Genomic DNA, 23,887 nt, shown 5'->3' with positions numbered 1-23,887 from the left:
GAAGCATTCGATTTATTTATTAAATGCCATGGAGTTGTTTAAAAAGTCTTTTATGTAAAAGAAGCAAAAATCCAATCTGGCCCAGCTTTTTATACACTATATTGTTAAATATTGTGCATAAGCCGAGATTAAGAGAGTATTTCGGTACAAGGCACAACACTTGATCCGATCTCAATAATTTTTAAGATTTTTGCCTGGGCTATGAAATTCAACCCATGAAAGCCTCAATAAATGCTTTAATGCAGTTTTAAGCGTTCTTTTGTGGTACTATGTGATTTCTAGCTACTGCGTTTGGTAGTGTCTTTGAAAATCAACAAGACTGAAGCGATTTTTGCGTATGCAATAGCACGCATTGTAAAAAAACGAAATTTATTTTTGAAATAGTTTCATTGAAATAATCGTTGTACTAGGTTAATAATTTAAACTATATACCTAACCAAAATAATAATTTTCTTTATTGTAGTGTCTTGCAAAAGATAAAATATGTTTTATACATTTTGATTATTTTTTTATATCTTTTAGCGCTAAATAAAGTCGATCTATTAAAATACGCGATCCTCTCACTTGCAAATATTGCAAAACCGATTAAAATCTTTCATCGAGTCACTTGGTTAAATGAGGCCTTGAGTATATTACAATAGGATCTTATTTTGCAAGAACATTTCATGATATGAACTGATAACCATTTTAAACAAAATAAATACACATTTTCTGAAGACTTTTACAGCAAGTTTTTACGATGCGGTATCGTGGCAATTTATACATTGTAAATTAAGACCAAATGCCGTTTGCATAAGGTGCATATTTAATTGATTTGAGTTCGAATCCCAACTCATATGCTTGCCGCACACTCGTTAGACGAGCAGAACTCTGTAACAGTGCAATCAAATAATTATCAGCCATAGGATATTGACATTAAGCAATATTACGCTATATTATATTACAAATTGTTGTGTAAGCCGGGAAAAGGTATTATGGGTTTAAATCGTTTAAATATAAATGACTCAAAGAACAAAATTTTATGAAGGTTAGGCCAGCCTTAACCTATTGTACAGTACATCTGACTACACTTTTGTTAATAAATTGTAGTTATTACAAGTAAGTAAGATGTCACTGTGTCAAGTTTGATGTGCTGTCTTCTGTACATGAGAAGTTCATGAAACCATTGATGTTCATCAATAGTTGTTTGCGTAAATGATGCCTAACGATATTATGTGTCGCAGCCATTTGGTTAAATTAGCCAGCTAATTAAATCCCAAGGCCGTTCATTAAATCTGAAAGACAACTATCCACATACAAATTATGACAATAGGATAGTTTCCTGAAGAAACTTTTAGTCCGTGCGCTATCGTAAAATTTTCATTAATTTGAAAAAGTAAAAAATACGTGTCGAGTATTTTTTGATAAGTTCACTGACGGACTAATACAAACTCATGCTTTTTACCCAGGAAACATCCCTATTTTAGATTTTCTACTCAAGGCCTCATATAACCCCCCACCGCCAATTCTAAAAAGAAAACTACACACATTATTTACAGGATATGTTTGTGTTCTGCACTAAAATACACGCACCACCGAAGGCCACTATTGGATTAAACTCTTCAAGTATTTCGACTTCTTTTTCAGTATATTCCTCACATCATTTATCATGTCTTGCCTGCCGTTTTTGAGTTTGTTCTCGACCGGACTTTGGTATTTGCTAATGTTCAGTTTGGAGAATTGTTCTTCTAGTGTGCTTTGATAGTTGTATTCGGGGAGTTTCTCAAAGGATTCCTCGAGGAAGGTGATGGATTCTTGCACTGCTTCGTTGAGTTTGTTGAGGAGTTGGACGGTTTTGATCTCGTCTGGGGAGCGATTGGTTTTTTTCTTGGACTTCTTAGTGTTGGCCGGGGCCATGCATTCGTTGCAAACGCCTAGGAGGAACGTCGCTATTCCTATGAACTGAAATGAGAGAGAAAATACAGTTGAGAACGTGCAGACTAGAAATGGGTAAATTATCGGGCATTTAAGATAAACACAGGCGCAAAAAGTTACATTTACGATTTTTCCGCATAAAACGGAGGCCTCTAAAAATCTTCATCATATCAAATTTCCCTCCAGTGGGGGCAAAATTTATCACCATCTTGCATCTTGCCTAAGTCTGTCGCCATAACAACAATGTTAACAGCATTGTTGTGTTTCGACAGTTGAAGGTAGGATTGAAAGTTCTTCACCTTCCGCCTGATCATCATTTTTGGAGGTAGGAAAGCCACTTCCTTTGTGACTGAGGCTTCTGGGTGAAGCTCGCTTTTACTTACGGTCTGATCATCACTTTCCATCGACTGATTGAAGTGAGATAGAGATCAAGAGCTCCTCTCGTGAGTAAATAAAGTATATTTACCTCCAAATAATTAGACAGCGCTTCCAGCCTATCCCACAGGCCCCAAGTTTGATCAGCGGCTTCCGGCGGCGGCGCTAGTGCCGCGGGCACTTTGTCCAACAGTTCCACAACTCGCGCGCAGAGGGCGTGCGACTCGCTCGTGCGGCCAACAACCAGCTCGCCGACCATACACACCGTGTCGGAGTATAGTATGATGTATCGCATGTGTCTAGTGGTAAGACCACCATCTGCTCTAAAGTCCGGTCGCCGAGCATGTAAAATTTCGTGACCCCAAGTTACCCATTCTTATTGCTCGCCCCTAATTATATTGCTGTCGCGCTCACACGCTGCGGCCGCCCGTCGCACAGTTGCGACAGCAATAGTGAGCGATAAGGATGGGTAGCTTGGGGTCATTGGACGAAATTCTACGTGTTCGGCGACCGTACTTTAGTTCCAGAGATCCCGGGTTCGATTCAAAGTGTCAAGTCTAGCTACTATTATCTTACCTAAGTCTGCCGCCATAAGAACGACGTTAACAGCATTGTAGAAGGTAGGAGAGCCAGTTCCTCTGTGGTCGAGGCTTCTTCATGCTCGCTTTTACTTACGGCCTGATCATCACTTTCCATCGAGTGATTGAAGTGAGATAGAGATCAAGAGCTCCTCTCGTGAGTAAAAAAAGTATATTTACCTCCAAATAATTAGACAGCGCTTCCAGCCTATCCCGCAGGCCCCAAGTTTGATCAGCGGCTTCCGGCGGCGGCGCTAGTGCCGCGGGCACTTTGGCCAACAGTTCCACAACTCGCGCGCAGAGGGCGTGCGACTCGCTCGTGCGGCCAACAACCAGCTCGCCGACCATACACACCGTGTCGGAGTATAGTATGATGTATCGCCTATGTGTTTAGTGGTAAGACCACCATCTGCTTTAAAGTCCGGTCGCCGAGCACGTAGAATTTCGTCCTTATCGCTCGCGCGTAATTATATTGCTGTCGCGCTCGCACACTCACTACGGCCGCCCGTCGCACAGTCGCGACAGCAATATAATTACGCGCGAGCAATAAGGATGGGTAACTTGGGGTCATTGGACGAAATTCTACATGCTCGGGGACCGTACTTTAGTTCCAGAGATCCCGGGTTCGATTCCCAGTGTCAAGTCTAGCTACCACTATCTTACCTAAGTCTGTCGCCATAAGAACGACGTTAACAGCATTGTAGAAGGTAGGAGAGCCAGTTCCTCTGTGGTCGAGGCTTCTTCATGCTCGCTTTTACTTACGGCCTGATCATCACTTTCCAACGAGTGATTGAAGTGAGATAGAGATCAAGAGCTCCTCTCGTGAGTAAAAAAAGTATATTTACCTCCAAATAATTAGACAGCGCTTCCAGCCGGTCCCGCAGGCCCCAAGTTTGATCAGCGGCTTCCGGCGGCGGCGCTAGTGCCGCGGGCACTTTGGCCAACAGTTCCACAACTCGCGCGCAGAGGGCGTGCGACTCGCTCGTGCGGCCAACAACCAGCTCGCCGACCATACACACCGTGTCGGAGTATAGTATGATGTATCGGCTGTGTCTAGTGATAAGACCACCACCTGCTCTAAAGTCAAAGTCGTCCAATGACCCCAAGCTACTCATTCTTATTGCTCGAGCATATATTGCTGTTGCGACTGTGCGAAGGGCGGCAGCAGTATGTGAGCGCGACAGTAATATAATTATGCGCGAGCGATAAGGATGGGTAGCTTGGGGTCATTGGACGAAATTCTACGTGCTCGGCGACCGTACTTTAGTTCTAGAGATCCCGGGTTCGATTCCTAGTGTCAAGTCTAGCTACCACTCTTTTACCTAAGTGTGTCGCCATAACAACAATGTTAACAGCATTGTTGTGTTTCGACAGTTGAAGGTAGGATTGAAAGTTCCTCTTGAATTGAGAATTCATGTTTCCACCTTCCGCCTGATCATCACTTTTGAAGGAAGGAAAGCCAGTTCCTCTGTGAGTGAGGCTTCTGGGTGAAGCTCGCTTTTACTTACGGCCTGATCATCACTTTCCATCGAATGATTGAAGTGAGACAGAGATCAAGAGCTCCTCTCGTGAGTAAAAAAGTGTATTTACCTCCAAATAATTAGACAGCGCTTCCGGCCTATCCCGCAGGCCCCAAGTTTGATCAGCGGCTTCCGGCGGCGGCGCTAGTGCCGCGGGCACTTTGGCCAACAGTTCCACAACTCGCGCGCAGAGGGCGTGCGACTCGCTCGTGCGGCCAACAACCAGCTCGCCGACCATACACACCGTGTCGGAGTATAGTATGATGTATCGGCTGTGCCTAGTGTTAAGACCATCACCTGCTCTAAAGTCCGGTCGTCGAGCACGTAGAATTTCGTCCAATGACCCCAAGTTACTAAGTAATTTTATTGCTGTCGCGACTGTGCGAAAGGCGTTCTCAGTGAGTACGTGAGCGCGACAGCGATATAATTACGTGCGCGCGAGCGATAAGGAAGGGTAGCTTGGTGCTCGGCGACCGTACTTTAGTTCCAGAGATACCGGATTCGATTCCCAGTGTCAAGTCTAGCTACCACTATCTTACCTAAGTCTGTCGCCATAAGAACGACGTTAATAGCATTGTTCTGTTCCGGTAGTTGGAGGTAGGAAAGCCAGTTCCTCTTGAATTGAGAATTCATGTTTCCACCTTCAGCCTGATTATCACTTTCCAACGAATGATTGAAGCGAGATAGAGATCAAGAGCTCCTCTCGTGAGTAAAAAAAGTGTATTTACCTCCAAATAATTAGACAGCGCTTCCAGCCGGTCCCGCAGGCCCCAAGTTTGATCAGCGGCTTCCGGCGGCGGCGCTAGTGCCGCGGGCACTTTGGCCAACAGTTCCACAACTCGCGCGCAGAGGGCGTGCGACTCGCTCGTGCGGCCAACAACCAGCTCGCCGACCATACACACCGTGTCGGAGTATAGTGTGATGTATCGCATGTGTCTAGTGGTGAGACCACCACCTGCTCTAAAGTCCGGTCGCCGAGCACGTAGAATTTCGTCCAATGACCCCAAGCTACCCATCCTTATTGCTCGCGCATATATTGCTGTCGCGACTGTGCGAAGGGCGGCTGCAGTGTGTGAGCGCGACAGCAATATAATTACGCGCGAGCGATAAGGATGGGGTAGCTTGAGGTTGGACGAAATTCTACGTGCTCGGCGACCGTACTTTAGTTCCAGAGATCCCGGGTTCGATTCCCAGTGTCAAGTCTAGCTACCACTATCTTACCTAAGTGTGTCGCCATAAGAACGACGTTAACAGCATTGTAGAAGGTAGGAAAGCCAGTTCCTCTGTGGTTGAGGCATCTGGGTGAAGCTCGCTTTTACTTACGGCCTGATCATCACCTACCATCGAATGATTGAAGTGAGATAGAGATCAAAAGCTTCTCTCATGAATAATAAAAGTATATTTACCTCCAAATAATTAGACAGCGCTTCCAGCCGGTCCCGCAGGCCCCAAGTTTGATCAGCGGCTTCCGGCGGCGGCGCTAGTGCCGCGGGCACTTTGGCCAACAGTTCCACAACTCGCGCGCAGAGGGCGTGCGACTCGCTCGTGCGGCCAACAACCAGCTCGCCGACCATACACACCGTGTCGGAGTATAGTGTGATGTATCGCATGTGTCTAGTGGTGAGACCACCACCTGCTCTAAAGTCCGGTCGCCGAGCACGTAGAATTTCGTCCAATGACCCCAAGCTACCCATCCTTATTGCTCGCGCATATATTGCTGTCGCGACTGTGCGAAGGGCGGCTGCAGTGTGTGAGCGCGACAGCAATATAATTACGCGCGAGCGATAAGGATGGGGTAGCTTGAGGTTGGACGAAATTCTACGTGCTCGGCGACCGTACTTTAGTTCCAGAGATCCCGGGTTCGATTCCCAGTGTCAAGTCTAGCTACCACTATCTTACCTAAGTGTGTCGCCATAAGAACGACGTTAACAGCATTGTAGAAGGTAGGAAAGCCAGTTCCTCTGTGGTTGAGGCATCTGGGTGAAGCTCGCTTTTACTTACGGCCTGATCATCACCTACCATCGAATGATTGAAGTGAGATAGAGATCAAAAGCTTCTCTCATGAATAATAAAAGTATATTTACCTCCAAATAATTAGACAGCGCTTCCAGCCGGTCCCGCAGGCCCCAAGTTTGATCAGCGGCTTCCGGCGGCGGCGCTAGTGCCGCGGGCACTTTGGCCAACAGTTCCACAACTCGCGCGCAGAGGGCGTGCGACTCGCTCGTGCGGCCAACAACCAGCTCGCCGACCATACACACCGTGTCGGAGTATAGTGTGATGTATCGCATGTGTCTAGTGGTGAGACCACCACCTGCTCTAAAGTCCGGTCGCCGAGCACGTAGAATTTCGTCCAATGACCCCAAGCTACCCATCCTTATTGCTCGCGCATATATTGCTGTCGCGACTGTGCGAAGGGCGGCTGCAGTGTGTGAGCGCGACAGCAATATAATTACGCGCGAGCGATAAGGATGGGGTAGCTTGAGGTTGGACGAAATTCTACGTGCTCGGCGACCGTACTTTAGTTCCAGAGATCCCGGGTTCGATTCCCAGTGTCAAGTCTAGCTACCACTATCTTACCTAAGTGTGTCGCCATAAGAACGACGTTAACAGCATTGTAGAAGGTAGGAAAGCCAGTTCCTCTGTGGTTGAGGCATCTGGGTGAAGCTCGCTTTTACTTACGGCCTGATCATCACCTACCATCGAATGATTGAAGTGAGATAGAGATCAAAAGCTTCTCTCATGAATAATAAAAGTATATTTACCTCCAAATAATTAGACAGCGNTTTACAGTACAGACAACTGGCTGGCTCCTGTACAAAGACGTACGCCGACACGGTCGCCGCAGCAAGCTGTCGACTCGTCGACGTCTGCCGTCGACGTGTCGACAGCTTGCTGCGGGCACGTCGACGGCTAGCTGCCGACAAGTGACGGCGACTGCGGTCGCCTTTGCTGTCGTCAATGTGCTGCTCGTGTGTAAGAGCTCTAATAGAGCCGGTATTGAGTTACAAAATGTCTATAGTAAGTATCATGGATGTTTTTTCAACTCACCAATAATTCTAGAAGGGAAAGGCGCGGATATGCTAATCTTTTCGCTAACTGCGTACTTCTCTCTGCATTTCTCCATCGCCTTACTAAATGCCTCCACACAGGTCTTGAGCTCTTCATACTGTGGTGTCCTTTCTTCCAAGGGTCCACCTTCAGCTAATTCTATGCACAGAGCTAAGGAGGAGATAAGGGCGTCTTGTAGGCGGAGGTAGGCTAAGTCTTGGTCGAAGGTGCGCTCTTTTAAGTCCGGATCTTGAGCCTCTGGCGGTTCGTAATTGACTATTACGTTGAGATCTCGGTTGTCGCTGGAAATAATAAGAATTAATTAATCTGTAGTTCTATAACACGCAGGGTGGAAAAAAATCATGATTTTTATATTTTAATAAAAAAAATCAGTTTTTTTGGAAAAAATCGTGATTTTTTTTATTTATATTGATTTATTTGATTTTTATTACATCTTGCAATCATTGCCTTAGTTTTTCATGCGGAAAACATGTTTATTTAGGTACAACTGAGGTATAGTACTGGGAACAAGCCAAAAAAAGTAAATTGTGTAAGATGGTATATCATATTTTTACTGAAACAAGAAAAAACTTTCGTCAAAAAACATGAATATCTGAATACAATTATCACTTATTTTTTCGAAAAAGAAAATCTATGGAAAAATATTTTTTTTACCAATTTTTCATACAAAACGGCTATTTCACACTTGAACACCTAAATCAACATTGTTTTCGATCATTATAGTTGATTAATATGCACTCCCAGTGTTGCATTAATTCCATTTTCGGATATTGATTTAAATCAGTGATTTTTATAAAAAAAATCATGCAATAAAAATCGTGATTTAAAAAACCCTGATAACACGTCCTAAATATATAATTTTATCGTAACCGTAACAATAATTCGAGGGAAAACATCCTGGTACTGGTGACCCGCATTTTGTGTAGGCATTGTTCAGTGGTACTCACGTGACAAACATCATGTAAGCGATGTAGGCCGCTCACTTACATCATTTACGTCACCTGTAGGCACTGTAGGCGGTGCTCTTATGACCCACGTAACATGTATGCATACTCACGTGACCTTACTGTGAAGGCACTGTATGGCAATTATTTTCGTTATCTAATACGTCATGTGTAGGCAGATGCTATAATAACGCACGTCACGTGTAGGCTTATTAGACAGCGCAATCACATGACGTACGTTACCTGTAGGCACTAGAGGCGATGCATGTTATGTGTCGGCGCTGGAGGCGACGCATGCTATGCTATGCGCTGGAGGTACTCACGTGGCGCGCGGCGGCAGACGGCAGGGCGCGTGCAAGGGCGCCGGTGGGCCGGCTACTAAAGCCAATAGAGCCCGCTGTGCGCGGCGCACTGCTCGAGGCGATGCATGCTATATGTCGGCGTTGGAGGCGACGCACGCTATGTGTAGGCGTATGTGTCGGCGCTGGAGGCGACGCACGCTATGTGTCGGCGCTGGAGGCGACGCACGCTATGTGTCGGCGCTGGAGGCGACGCACGCTATGTGTCGGCGCTGGAGGCGACGCACGCTATGTGTCGGCGCTGGAGGCGACGCACGCTATATGTCGGCGTTGGAGGCGACGAGCGCAATCACATGACGTACGTCACCTGTAGGCACTAGAGGCGATGCATGTTATGTGTCGGCGCTGGAGGCGACGCATGCTATGCTATGCGCTGGAGGTACTCACGTGGCGCGCGGCGGCAGACGGCAGGGCGCGTGCAAGGGCGCCGGTGGGCCGGCTACTAAAGCCAATAGAGCCCGCTGTGCGCGGCGCACTGCTCGAGGCGACGCATGCTATATGTCGGCGTTGGAGGCGACGCACGCTATGTGTCGGCGCTGGAGGCGACGCACGCTATGTGTCGGCGCTGGAGGCGACGCACGCTATGTGTCGGCGCTGGAGGCGACGCACGCTATGTGTCGGCGCTGGAGGCGACGCACGCTATGTGTCGGCGCTGGAGGCGACGCACGCTATGTGTCGGCGCTGGAGGCGACACACTATGTGTCGGCGCTGGAGGCGACGCACGCTATGTGTCGGCGCTGGAGGCGACGCACGCTATGTGTCGGCACTGGAGGCGACGCACGCTATGTGTCGGCGCTGGAGGCGACGCACGCTATGTGTCGGCACTGGAGGCGACGCACGCTATGTGTCGGCGCTGGAGGCGACGCACGCTATGTGTCGGCGCTGGAGGCGACGCACGCTATGTGTCAGCGCTGGAGGCAACGCACGCTATATGTCGGCGTTGGAGGCGACGCACTCTATATGTCGGCGTTGGAGGCGACGCATGCTATATGTCGGCGTTGGAGGCGACGCATGCTATATGTCGGCGTTGGAGGCGACGCACGCTATGTGTCGGCGCTGGAGGCGACGCACGCTATGTGTCGGCGCTGGAGGCGACGCACGCTATGTGTCGGCGCTGGAGGCGACGCACGCTATGTGTCGGCGCTGGAGGCGACGCACGCTATGTGTCGGCGCTGGAGGCGACGCACGCTATGTGTCGGCGCTGGAGGCGACGCACGCTATGTGTCGGCGCTGGAGGCGACGCACGCTATGTGTCGGCGCTGGAGGCGACGCACGCTATGTGTCGGCGCTGGAGGCGACGCACGCTATGTGTCGGCGCTGGAGGCGACGCACGCTATGTGTCGGCGCTGGAGGCGACGCACGCTATGTGTCGGCGCTGGAGGCGACGCACGCTATGTGTCGGCGCTGGAGGCGACGCACGCTATGTGTCGGCGCTGGAGGCGACGCACGCTATGTGTCGGCGCTGGAGGCGACGCACGCTATGTGTCGGCGCTGGAGGCGACGCACGCTATGTGTCGGCGCTGGAGGCGACGCACGCTATGTGTCGGCGCTGGAGGCGACGCACGCTATGTGTCGGCGCTGGAGGCGACGCACGCTATGTGTCGGCGCTGGAGGCGACGCACGCTATGTGTCGGCGCTGGAGGCGACGCACGCTATGTGTCGGCGCTGGAGGCGACGCACGCTATGTGTCGGCGCTGGAGGCGACGCACGCTATGTGTCGGCGCTGGAGGCGACGCACGCTATGTGTCGGCGCTGGAGGTGACGCATGCTATGCTATGCGCTGGAGGTACTCACGTGGCGCGCGGCGGCAGACGGCAGGGCGCGTGCAAGGGCGCTGGTGGGCCGGCTACTAAAGCCAATAGAGCCCGCTGTGCGCGGCGCACTGCTCGAGGCGACGCACGCTGTGTCGGCGCTGGGGCGACGCACGCTATGTGTCGGCGCTGGAGGCGACACACGCTATGTGTCGGCGCTGGAGGCGACGCACGCTATGTGTCGGCGCTGGAGGCGACGCACGCTATGTGTCGGCGCTGGAGGCGACGCACGATATGTGTCGGCGCTGGAGGCGACGCACGCTATGTGTCGGCGCTGGTGGGCCGGCTACTAAAGCCAATAGAGCCCGCTGTGCGCGGCGCACTGTTCGAGGCGACGCATGCTATGCTATGCGCTGGAGGTACTCACGTGGCGCGCGGCGGCAGACGGCAGGGCGCGTGCAAGGGCGCCGGTGGGCCGGCTACTAAAGCCAATAGAGCCCGCTGTGCGCGGCGCACTGCTCGAGGCGACGCACGCTATGTGTCGGCGCTGGAGGCGACGCACGCTATGTGTCGGCGCTGGAGGCGACGCACGCTATGTGTCGGCGTTCGAGTCGAGGCATGCTATGCTATGCGCTGGAGGTACTCACGTGGCGCGCGGCGGCAGACGGCAGGGCGCGTGCAAGGGCGCCGGTGGGCCGGCTACTAAAGCCAATAGAGCCCGCTGTGCGCGGCGCACTGCTCGAGGCGACGCACGCTATGTGTCGGCGCTGGAGGCGACGCACGCTATGTGTCGGCGCTGGAGGCGACGCACGCTATGTGTCGGCACTGGAGGCGACGCACGCTATGTGTCGGCGCTGGAGGCGACGCACGCTATGTGTCGGCGATGGAGGCGACGCACGCTATGTGTCGGCGCTGGAGGCGACGCACGCTATGTGTCGGCGCTCGAGTCTACGCATGCTATGCTATGCGCTGGAGGTACTCACGTGGCGCGCGGCGGCAGACGGCAGGGCGCGTGCAAGGGCGCCGGTGGGCCGGCCACTAAAGCCAATAGAGCCCGTAATCGTGCGGCGCAGGCGCTCCAGGCGCACTGCTCCAGACGCGCGCCCCACGCTCGAAGCTCTACCAGCTTCTCGAATGTGCCGTATTTGTACGCGTACGTTAGGTGCTCTACGCTCTGGAATGAAATAGGTGATATAAAGTTTTTGGTTTAATAGAAGTTGCAGTGGGAAAGAAGTGAGAATAGATGATGTAAGGTCTGGTTAGCAACAATTTGAAGCCACGTTAATAATATCGTCGTCAAACAGTCTAAGTTCACCATTCAGGTAATTTTAGTCTCAGCCTAGGTGGTCACTTTAGTATGAAATCATTTTGTGCTGCTGGATGTCTTTTGTTTCTGTAAAGTCTGTTCGCCGAGAGTTGATAAATATTATGAAATGTCTTGCAATAGCGACTGTCGCTTAATTATTGCATTCTGTATGGCGGGCGTCGTTTGTCACAACGCGCACTGAGTACCATGGTACGAGCCACGCAGCTGTCGTCAAGCGCCCCGGCCGGCGGGCCGCAATGTGTGAAACGCAATGTGTGAAACGGAATAGATTTATTTTAAATAAGACCGAAATGAATTGTATGATAGTGGGTAGGGCTTTGCCCAACATTGGGATACACTATAAGCCACTTAATAATAATGAAATACTTTTTATCTAACACATGGACGCCACGTGTTTAATCCGTATCCCCACGTATGCCCTAACCGGAATAATTCCCGTAAATTTAAAAGAGATAATAATAATAATCTACCAACTTTTTCATTATATCGACAAAAATAATTAGCGGGCCGCAATTTATAATGAGTTTAGAACCTCTGATATATTTTTTTTTTTATTAACTCTCGGCGAACAGACTTTAGATGGTGGTAAATGAGGTCCTCTCTGTAGTACAGTCACACACCGAACACTCGCATCTTAGAAACAGTACTGGATATCAGTTCTAGTAGTGTTCGTGTAGACAACGTGATCTGGTGGCGTCCTTTGTGTAGTACAACCATGTCCTACATAATAGTACAGTAGTGTTCTTCACAAAGTACTCACGTCTTTCTGGTGGTGCGCGTGGAAGGCGCGCGCGTCAGCTAGAAGCTGTAACGCGCGCGCGCAGGCGGCGCCGGGCGCGAGGCGTGCAGCGTGCAACCAGCCCAGAGACACAAGCTGAATGTGTTTGGTTTCCAGCCGCTGGTATATGCTATCCGCTGCCAACGCGTTGCCTGCAGAATTATTACACGTAATTTAAGATTCAGTTTTTTTTTACACCAGCAATTTTTCTTCAAAAAAGACATCAAGTAGCGTAGGCGATATTTAGCCGTAGTTGACATGGGCGATAGTATTCGTGTGACGTACGTCATGTGTAGGCATTGTAGGCAACATATGGTGACCTATGTCACGTGTTGACTATGTAGGCACTCACACGACACATGTTACGTGTAGGCTCTGATAACAGAATTCGCGTGACGTATTACCTACGTCATGTGTAGGCACTGTATGCGAGTGTAAGATGTGGATTGAGTGATCCTTGCTTCAATCTTAACAGAAATCGAGGAAGATTTAGTTAAAACTAGCTGACCCGGCGAACTTTGTTCCGCCTTAATGGCAATAAATAAGCAGACTTTTTTTTTAATTTCGAACGGGATAAAAAGTATCCTATGTCCTTCTCCTGGCTCTAAACTACCTCCCTGACAATTTTCAGCTAAATCGGTTCAGCGTTCTTGAGTTATAAGTGGTGTAACTAACACATATAAGATATAAGATATGTTAGCATTGTAGACATGTACGTACGTCACGTGTAGACACTACATTCTCATGGTTGATGACTTAACTGACTATTGATACCAAGTCAAGTATTACGTCTGCAAAGTAGTCTTTGTCGGTATGCTTACCTAGCAGATGGTAGAGCTTGATCATGACCAGCTTGGCGTGGAAGTTGGCGGGCGAGTGGTGCAGCACTAGCTCCAGCAAGCCTAGTGCTTCGATCACGGGCGCAGAGCTCTGCTGCTGCATCGCTGTGAAAAATATTATTTCGTTATTTATTTACTACAACTTCACAACCATTAGACGCAATAAAACCTCTTAATGTGACTAATTAAGGTTCCTTTACACCCTGTATATAATCTGTGTACTATTATCTTTAGGCCCGCTTCGACCAAACTTTTATCCGAGAATAACTCCGATTTATTCTGAGATTAATATTTACTCTTGTTTGGTCGAATCCACCCCACATTAAATATCTTTGATATTCTGAAGCAAGGTTTGGTTCTTAGAAATACATAAAACAGTAATATTTACGGGATTCGTTAAACTTAGGTTTTGACTATTCATGAGGTTAACAATGATACCGAGTTGAATAAATAATGAGTTTAAGCTGTGACATCATTGTTTCAGCATTTAATGTGACCTTCGTAACTATTGATAGGGTGAAAACGTAAATATACAAGTAAAAGGTATGAGCTTGAATACAATTCTACAAAACATCTGGAATCTGGATAACAGAAACATTTTATTAATTGGTAAACAAAAATGTTACTTTCATGCAAACTTTCAATGGACAATGTAATATAATATTTTTGCTATTTTTCCGTTGGCTTTCAAAAGTACCTTCACACATTAGAAAAAAAAAAACACAACTTTACAATACAGTCATTTAAGTCTTACCAGCATAAAAATAGTGATGTGCAGCCAGTATCCCATATCCATCCGCTGCACAGAATTCCGTGATAGTAGCTGTGACGAGACCCTTGCTCAGACAGCGCAGGTAATGTCCCCTGAGCGTGTGGGCCAAGTCCAGACACTCGGTAGCCGACAGCGGGGTTGCGGCGATCCGCCACGCGGCCATGCACGATATGTGGCGTTGGATGTCGTCCGTCTGGCAGAGGAAAATGAAACTTATTTATAAATGCAAACAGCTTATCGGGGGTATTATAAAGTAAAAGACTATCGCCCGTATTCACAAACATTACTATTATACTATGAGATCACACAGTGCGNGCGCTAGTGAAGCGGGCACTTTGGCCAACAGTTCCACAACTCGCGCGCAGAGGGCGTGCGACTCGCTCGTGCGGCCAACAACCAGCTCGCCGACCATACACACCGTGTCGGAGTATAGTATGATGTATCGCATGTGTCTAGTGGTAAGACCACCACATGCTCTAAAGTCCGGTCGCCGAGCACGTAGAATTTCGTCCAATGACCCCAAGTTACTAAGTAATTTTATTGCTGTCGCGACTGTGCGACGGGCGGCCGCAGTGAGTACGTGAGCGCGACAGCAATATAATTACGCGCGAGCGATAAGGATGGGTAGCTTGGGGTCATTGGACGGAATTCTACGTGTTCGGCGACCGTACTTTAGTTCCAGAGATCCCGGGTTCGATTCAAAGTGTCAAGTCTAGCTACTATTATCTTACCTAAGTCTGCCGCCATAAGAACGATGTTAATAGCATTTTGTGTTCCGGCAGTTGGAGGTAGTATAACCAGTACCTCTATAGTTGAGGATTCTTGCTTCTTACCTTCGGCCTGATCATCACTTTTGAAGGAAGGAAAGCCAGTTCCTCTGTGAGGATTTCGGGTGAAATCGCTCCCAGCTTCCACCTTCATCATTTTCCATCAGAAGATATGTAGGCAAAGAGCTTCTTTATGGACAAAAAAGTATATTTACCTCCAAATAATTAGACAGCGCTTCCAGCCTATCCCGCAGGCCCCAAGTTTGATCAGCGGCTTCCGGCGGCGGCGCTAGTGAAGCGGGCACTTTGGCCAACAGTTCCACAACTCGCGCGCAGAGGGCGTGCGACTCGCTCGTGCGGCCAACAACCAGCTCGCCGACCATACACACCGTGTCGGAGTACAACTCCCGGTATGGCACTGGCGACGTGACGAAAGCTGGAAGAAAGTGGGTTTTAAGTAGTTGTAAGACTTCTTGGCGGGAATCTGAAGCGTCATGTTAGCGGTTTTGTTTTATTTCCTCAAATTCGTGTGTGGGCGACTATTAATGTGTAATAATGGTGGATTATTAACCATTGAGTGTTCGTGAACGTGCATGAGTGTGGGCAAGTGAAGCAAAACAGTGCATCGTGATTCCTCTGGTTCTCTCAATTTGTCCATAGGAGGTCTCAGTAAAGCACCATAACTTTACTGAGACTCAAAGGGTGGGAAGGGGTCATTTATCATCCTTCATTATATCATTACTTGAACTCATTTTGTAACTTGTATCACTTATATACTTGAAAATGGCACAAATCAAGTCGACCTCGACGTGTATTGCCAACATCATCAAAAAAGAAGAAGAAGTAATTGTAATTTAAGCAATTTTAAACCCTTAACCAGGCTAAAAAAAGTCATCGCTTTTCAACCATATCTTAACAGCATAAGGTTTAAATTGATGTGGGCTCTATGGCTAGCAGGGCTACTCCGAAACGCCGATTACATAGTTTCGGGTATATTTGTCACTGTTACTCATGCTGGCACCTCGCTTTGTGTGAGAGGGATGGAAATACGAACTTCGGATTACGTTTTTCGGAGTATTCCCAGAGCCTGGTTAAATTCGAACGGGCAGTTGATACCAATAATGCCAATTTCCAAAACACTACTTCTGCTGCTGTTAAATTAGATTTTAGTAAAATAGTCAGTTAATTGAGTTGATGACGACATAACTCGTGTCCTTGGCAGAAATGTGACGCAATAACTCATGCCTTGTTATTAGTTTTTCTTTTGAATTTCCAAAATTTAATAGTTCTTTCGCTGTTCGGGGCAATTACAAATCTAACAAAACATGGCTCATTTAAGAGAGCCGTTATTGTGTTACAAAATGTCTATAGTAAGTATCATTGATGTTTTTTCAACTCACCAATAATTCTAGAAGGGAAAGGCGCGGATATGCTAATCTTTTCGCTAACTGCGTACTTCTCTCTGCATTTCTCCATCGCCTTACTAAATGCCTCCACGCACGTCTTGAGCTCTTCATACTGCGGTGTCCTTTCTTCCAAGGGTCCACCTTCAGCTAATTCTATGCACAGAGCTAAGGAGGAGATAAGGGCGTCTTGTAGGCGGAGGTAGGCTAAGTCTTGGTCGAAGGTGCGCTCTTTTAAGTCCGGATCTTGAGCCTCTGGCGGTTCGTAATTGACTATTACGTTGAGATCACGGTTGTCGCTGGAAATAATAAGTCCGGATTAATGTCTGAGGTCTTGTTACACTTTCTAAATATAGCTTACCGTAACAATAATTCGAAACAAAATATTTGGGTTCTCGGGCCCTGTACGTCATGTGTAGGCACTATCGTGGGTACTCTCACAGGCCTGTTCATCTCCGCAAGTTTACATCCAAAACAAGCACGATGGCGCCCTACAGGATTACTATTTGACAAGGCCTCACATACGAGCGAGCATTGACTCACGCACGCGTATTTTTGTGTATGATGGAAAAAAATAAAGAAAATGGTGTACTAAATACTGTGCAGTATTTAACTGCCTAATTAAGTTGCCTGAAGACACTGAGAGGTAATTAAGTGGTTAATATTATTCATGATAATTCATGCTTTTAATCATGTATTTCTTCCACCATTCTCCGCAGTTTGGCACCTCATTCATTCACACACGTCATTCATCGTTTTACCGAAGTCAGTCCTATGGCTTCGGCGCAGTACCGATTACTGACGTTTGTCAACAAAATGGTGCTTGACTCTTGAGACAAGCTAAATGACACCATATTGTTAATGACATTGAGCATATATTTTTTTAAATACCTTCGCGAAGTAAACATTCTGTACGTAGTACTTATTATTATTCTGTGATACTCACTTGAGTTACGTCATGTGTAAGTATTACGTGACGCATGTCATGTGCAGGCACTGTAGATGGCGTACTCACATAATTTATGTACGTCATGTGTAGGCACTGTAGGCGAGTGCTCTCATGACGAAAGTTACGTGTAGGCATATTAGACAGCGTACTCACGTGACCTTACTGTGTAGGCACTGTATGGCAATTATTTACGTTATCTAATACGTCATGTGTAGGCATTGTAGGCGGTTGCGCATAGTAGGTAGCGTAATCACGAGACGCAGGCACTGTAAGTTAAGCCTAGGGGCAGACCACCGATTTTTGGTAGGCCAATAGTAAGGTCGGGCTGTTAATCAGTTTGGACATGTATGAAAATTATTGATTGATTTGCTATCGGCCGATTCTTCATACAAATTAAAATCGGGTCCAACTATCGGCCAACTAAAAGTCGGTGTTCTGCGCCTAGACTAAGTATTCAGTGGCCTATGTCATGTGTAGGCACTGCAGGAAGAGTAAGCAAGTGACGCATGTTACGTGTAGGCTCTAGCTGCGGTACTCACGTGGCGCGCGGCGGCAGACGGCAGGGCGCGTGCAAGGGCGCCGGTGGGCCGGCTACTAGCGCCAATAGAGCCCGTAATCGTGCGGCGCAGGCGCTCCAGGCGCACTGCTCAAGACGCGCGCCCCACGCTCGAAGCTCTACCAGCTTCTCGAATGTTCCGTATTTGTACGCGTACGTTAGGTGCTCTACGCTCTGGAATGAAATAGGTGATATAAAGTTTTGGCTAAATAGAAGTGGAACGAGAAGTGGGAATGGATTATAAGGTCTTGTTAGCAACAATTTGAAGCCACGTTAATAATATCGTCGTCAAACAGTCAAAGTTCACCATTCAGGTAATTTTAGTCTCAGCCTAGGTGGTCAGTTTAGTATGAAATCATTTTGTGCTGCTGGATGTCTTTTGTTTCTGTAAAGTCTGTTCGCCGAGAGTTGATAAATATTATGAAATGTCTTGCAATAGCGACTGTCGCTTAATTATCGCATTCTGTATGGCGGGCGTCGTTTGTCACAACGCGCACCGAGTACCATGGTACGAGCCACGCAGCTGTCGTCAAGCGCCCCGGCCGGCGGGCCGCAATGTGTGAAACGCAATGTGTGAAACGGAATATATTTATTTTAAATAAAACCGAAATGAATTGTATGAGAGTGGGTAGGGCTTTGCCCAACATTGGGATATACTATAAGCCACTTGATAATAATGAAATACTTTTTATCCAACACATGGACGCCACGTGTTTAATCCGTATCCCTACGTATGCCCTAACCGGAATAATTCCCGTAAATTTAAAAGAGATAATAATGATAATCTACCAACTTTTTCAGTATATCGACAAAAATAATTAGCGGGCCGCAATTTATAATGAGTTTAGAACCTCTGATATTTAATTTTTTTTATCAACTCTCGGCGAACAGACTTTAGATGGTGGTAAATGAGGTCCTCTCTGTAGTACAGTCACACACCGAACACTCGCATCATAGAAACAGTACTGGATATCAGTTCTAGTAGCGTACGTGTAGACAACGTGATCTGGTGGCGTCCTTTGTATAGTACAACCATGTCCTACATAATAGTACAGTAGTGTTCTTCACAAAGTACTCACGTCCTTCTGGTGGTGCGCGTGGAAGGCGCGCGCGTCAGCTAACAGCTGTAACGCGCGAGCGCAGGCGGCGCCGGGCGCGAGGCGTGCAGCGTGCAGCCAGCCAAGAGACACAAGCTGAATGTGTTTGGTTTCCAGCCGCTGGTATATGCTATCCGCTGCCAACGCGTTGCCTGTGAAATAATTAACATAGTTTGAAGACAGTCTCATAACATCAGCGAGGTTATATCACCCGTTTTCGTTCTAAAGGACAGTTTCATCGGTTTCTTGTTGACGGAAAGTTATATCATGTGTAGGCACTGTAGGCGGTGTACTTATGTAATTCGATTTAATTCATGTCACAAAGGCTTTGTAGGAGGCATTCTTACATGACTTACGTGACACGTGTAGGCACTGGCGGCGGTATTCATGTGACGTACGTCATGTGTAGGCACTGTAGACCGCATACTAACGTGATCTACGTCACGTTTTGATTATGTAGGTGGGTACACACGTTACGTGTAGTCCCTGACGACAGTAGTCGCGTGATGTACGTCATGTGTAGGCACTGTACGCAAGTGTAAGCACTGTAGGCATATACATACGTCACGTGTAGGCACTGGCGGCTGAACTAACTACACCAAATATTGTATCTGTAGTCCGCCTGGTCGCGTTCAGATGAACGTAATTCTTAAACGCAATGGTGAACTTAAATGAATTTTTCACCAGTTTCTAGTGAAGAATTAAGCTACCTGCCCAATTTTTTTCAGGGCTAGAAATATCCCATTCTCATTACTTTTTGAACACCCCTCGTATATGTCGGTATGCTTACCTAGCAAATGATACAGCTTGATCATGACCAGCTTGGCGTGGAAATTGGCGGGCGAGTGGTGCAGGACTAGCTCCAGCAAACCTAGTGCTTCGATCACGGGCGCAGAACTCTGCTGCTGCATCGCTGTGGGAAATATTATTTCGTTATTTATTTACTACAGCTTCCTTCCATTACACGCAATAAAACCTCTTAATATGATTAAAGCCTGGTCCGTGAGCACGTAGAATCCCGTCCAATGACCCATCCCTATCGCTCGCGCGTAATTATGTTGCTGTCGCGACTGTGCGACGGGCGCCCGCAGTGAGTGTGCGTGAATGAGTACGTGCTCACGGACCAGGCTTTAATTAAGGTTCCTTTACACCCTGTATGTATACAATCAAACGATTCGACCAAACTTTTATCCGAGAATAACTTCTGGTATAACTGGCACATTGACAGTTTCAGTATGGGAAATATGTCAAAACCTACGATTTATTCTGAGATTAATATTTACTCTTGTTTGGTAGAATCCACCCCACATTAAATATCTTTGATATTCGAAAGCATGGAATCGTTCTTGGAAATAGATAAAACAGTAATATTTACGGGATTCGTTAAACTTAGGTTTTGACTATTCATGAGGTTAGCAATGATACCGAGTTGAATAAATAATGAGTTTAAGCTGTGACATAATTGTTTCAGCATTGTGACCTTCGTAACTATTGAGGTGAAAACGTAAATAATAAACTAGTAAGAGGTATGAGCTTGAATACAATTCTACAATACATCTGGATAACAGAAACACCTTTTATTAATTGGTAAACAAAAATGTTATCATGCAAACTTTCTATGGACACGTAATATAATATTTTTGCTATTTTTCCGTTGGCTTTCAAAAGTACCTTCACACATTAGAAAAAAAAACATAACTTTACAATACAGTCATTTAAGTCTTACCAGCATAAAAATAGTGATGTGCAGCCAGTATCCCATATCCATCCGCTGCACAGAATTCCGTGATAGTAGCTGTGACGAGACCCTTGCTCAGACAGCGCAGGTAATGTCCCCTGAGCGTGTGGGCCAAGTCCAGACACTCGGTAGCCGACAGCGGAGCTGCGGCGATCCGCCACGCGGCCATGCACGATATGTGGCGTTGGATGTCGTCCGTCTGGTAGAGGAAAATTAAACTTATTTATAAATGCAAACAGCTTATCTATTATAAAGTAAAAGACTATCGCCCGTATTCACAAACATTACTATTATACTATGAGATCACACAGTGCTCGTGAACACACAGGGTCACACACGAACCAATTACGGAGCTCTATGCAACGCTGTGCATTCGATTTGCTGCTTCACAGCAAGCATCGTTTGTGAATACTGGTGTTTAAAGAACGTAATGAAGCTTACTAGCCAATTTAATACTAAATTCAAATAAACATTTGTCATTTCCTCTACTAACATGATTGCGTACAATTAACAGCACACCTGCCTATTACAATTACATGAGATTAAACAGTGTTTAGTGTGTTAATGCTGTTGCTCATTTATGAAATGTTCAAAATCACAATAAAAATTTACTTACGTTATCCGGTTCACTATTCTCGTCAAAGCCCAGGCAAGTCAAGAACTCTCTGGCCCTATCTTCTCTTTCCTTCTGCGGTAACATTGCCAAATACGGCCTCAAGTCTGGCACCGCACACGGCTTGTTGGCGAACACTCTCAAATACTGCTCACACAATGCCACTCCACTCCCCAGCAAAGCCGTTGGGTCTCCATCTACGGCCAAACGCTTCCAAAGCTCTAACCTCGCCAAATATGGCCCTCTCAACGTCCTCCCCGAAGTCATACTCTCCACTAATTGACAGATAAACTCATGACATTTCTCCGCAGTATCGTCCGCTGTACTCTCAATGTTAGAATCACTCTCCTTCATCAGTTCGAACACAGAATCGAAATACGGAAGATAGTAGTCCCATCTATCTTGATTGTCGAATAACAGTTCTTTGCAGAGTACGTTTAGTCGCTTCCAGTGGCCTAGTTTTTTTAAATAAGGTATACATGCTTGAGATATCGACCCAGGCACTAACTGGCTGTACAGAGGACTTTCAATGAATTTCAAGATGTCCTCCCATTTTTCCTGAAGCTCCAGGATCATGATGTAAAGGCGCGCTTCCTGCTCAGCCTCCATTTTGTTTTCAGTGATGAAGTTGTCGACCATCCTCTGTGCTAGAGAGAGGAGTATGCCCCTTTTTGTTGAGTCTTCAGAGGTTTTGGCCTGTATTGAGTATTTTTTTTACAATCTAAATTAATTTGTGGATTGATTAATAGAGTCAAAATAATGGAACAGTTTTTAAGTGCTACTACACAGTACAAATTGTAAACCTTTACAGGAATATGTATACTTTTTAACAGAATCAATTAATGTTGTGAAAAGTTGAAAAACATTACATACATACATGCATGTAGAATTAATGATAAGGCAATGTCTTCCATATAACATTTTAAAATCCAATCTTTTTATCGATAATCAAGCAGTAAAATAAAAAATAAGTGTCACCTGCAGAACAATACTCATAACAGCCCAGAAGTAGTACGGATTCTTCGGTGCAAACTTATAAAGCGCCATAGCCGCTCTCTGCTGCGCTCGGTAGTCTCCCACACGGACGTACGACATGAACAGATGGGAGTGCAGCTCCTCACTGTTTGGATCTATCTTCACGGCCGCTTCGTACAGTGCACACACTTTGTGCACTTTAGAAAACATAGCATGTTATTAAGTTTGTACTTAAATTACACTAGTTTTCTCTTTTATATGAGAGGTGGTGTAGTATACAAGAAATGCTTCAGAATAAATTATTTGTAGTTGTAGTTTTAGTGCAGTGATTTCAAGTATTTTTAGATAGTATTTTGAGTTCAATTATGCTCAGATTTTAATGGTTTTTGGACAGTTAAGTGTTCTGTTAGACAATATTATTTATTTATAAATATACTTAGAGTTATATAACACAAGGGTTTTGTGTTACCCAGTCCATTTAACAGCCAATTCTAATAGGACCATTTATTCTATATTAAAATAACTTACGCTGCTGAGATTCCCGGTAGGATATCGTCATGGCCTGTAAGGTAGTATCATCGCTCAGCTTTTCGGCTGCCAGTTCGTCCAGAAGAGCTTGAGCTTGCTGAGCCTTGCCTAACCTAAAAAGTGCTAGGGCCTTGAGCGCTCGAGCCGACTGCAGAGTAGGGGTCTTTTTAAGAACCTTCTCCGCTTCCTGAAGAGCTTTCTTATTGTTCCCATTATCTAGCCAATCTGTAATACCCATAAATCGATTTATTTCACCCGCAAAAAATTCGCACTCCAAGGGAGGTTGTTCAGAAAATAGCACTCGGTCTTTGCGAGGGTTTTACCGTAAATCGGTCGCAGGCGACGCTCCACGATACCGCCGTCGTGCATGTTCTGAGGCCGCACCGCCATTTTTCATTTATAAATACTTTTTACGCTAATTTAAATGCGATTTCGAGTCTTTTTTGGCTTTTTACAGCACGTTTGTTTTGCGACTTTTGTCTTTGGTTAGGACGATGACAGTGACATTTGTAATCAGTGCTGCCAGATATAATAAATAATGGTAGTTTTTTAATGAAAAATAAATTGTCGGTAACTAAAATTAATACAATTTTGTTTGGACCAGGGCTGTAGTACTTGGAGTCATAATCCCAAGAATAATAATTCTTTTGCTTTTTACATCTCGTGTGGCAGAGCCAAGTTAATCGCTTTGTCAGCAAAATAAAGAAAAAATATGTAAAATTAATCTATGGATTTCATATGGCGGGAAATGTTAAAAGTTTTACATACTTTTTTAAGATAGGATAACTTTAATAAGTTTTAGAAAGAAAAACACAGCTATGTCAAACCCATAGCAGCAAGAGGACCAAAAATGTATCGTAGGATTTAAGTGCGCATTGTTGACGTGATAAAGTTATTAAGGTGAGTTGCACCTTCACTGCGACATTTATTTTTCTTCTGCAGTTCTGCACAGCTTAGTTATTTAATTTTTAGCGTTAAGAGTCGCATCTCAAACTAATTTGAAAATTATAAATAACTTGAAAAAATCGAACTGCC

At 46.3% G+C, this 23,887-nt stretch overlaps 1 protein-coding gene across 1 annotated transcript; it reads right to left on the bottom strand.

Annotated features, from left to right (window-relative positions):
• Nucleotides 1-465: 465 nt before the first annotated feature.
• psidin (phagocyte signaling impaired) lies at nucleotides 466-23,339 on the bottom strand. Its single transcript, XM_028318154.1, has 24 exons — nucleotides 23,176-23,339; nucleotides 22,853-23,077; nucleotides 22,328-22,521; nucleotides 21,353-22,045; nucleotides 20,725-20,935; nucleotides 19,789-19,911; nucleotides 18,981-19,150; nucleotides 17,885-18,075; nucleotides 16,394-16,695; nucleotides 15,209-15,429; nucleotides 14,209-14,419; nucleotides 13,437-13,559; nucleotides 12,598-12,767; nucleotides 11,494-11,684; nucleotides 7,436-7,737; nucleotides 6,472-6,698; nucleotides 5,794-5,949; nucleotides 5,116-5,271; nucleotides 4,927-5,002; nucleotides 4,458-4,684; nucleotides 3,713-3,868; nucleotides 3,089-3,203; nucleotides 2,381-2,664; nucleotides 466-1,941 (listed from the first exon to the last, which is right to left on the bottom strand). Exons 1-24 carry the CDS (start codon nucleotides 23,240-23,242, stop codon nucleotides 1,585-1,587), a joined length of 5,148 nt encoding a protein of 1,715 aa, XP_028173955.1. The 5' UTR covers nucleotides 23,243-23,339; the 3' UTR covers nucleotides 466-1,584.
• Between the last annotated feature and the right edge of the window lie 548 nt (nucleotides 23,340-23,887).

Source organism: Ostrinia furnacalis, unplaced genomic scaffold (assembly GCF_004193835.3).
Source record: "Ostrinia furnacalis isolate ACB-3 unplaced genomic scaffold, ASM419383v2 OfSCF6691, whole genome shotgun sequence".
Classification (NCBI taxonomy): Eukaryota; Metazoa; Arthropoda; class Insecta; order Lepidoptera; family Crambidae; genus Ostrinia; species Ostrinia furnacalis.
Note: the sequence above shows the minus strand (reverse complement) of the source record. Positions and strands in the feature narration are given on the sequence as shown.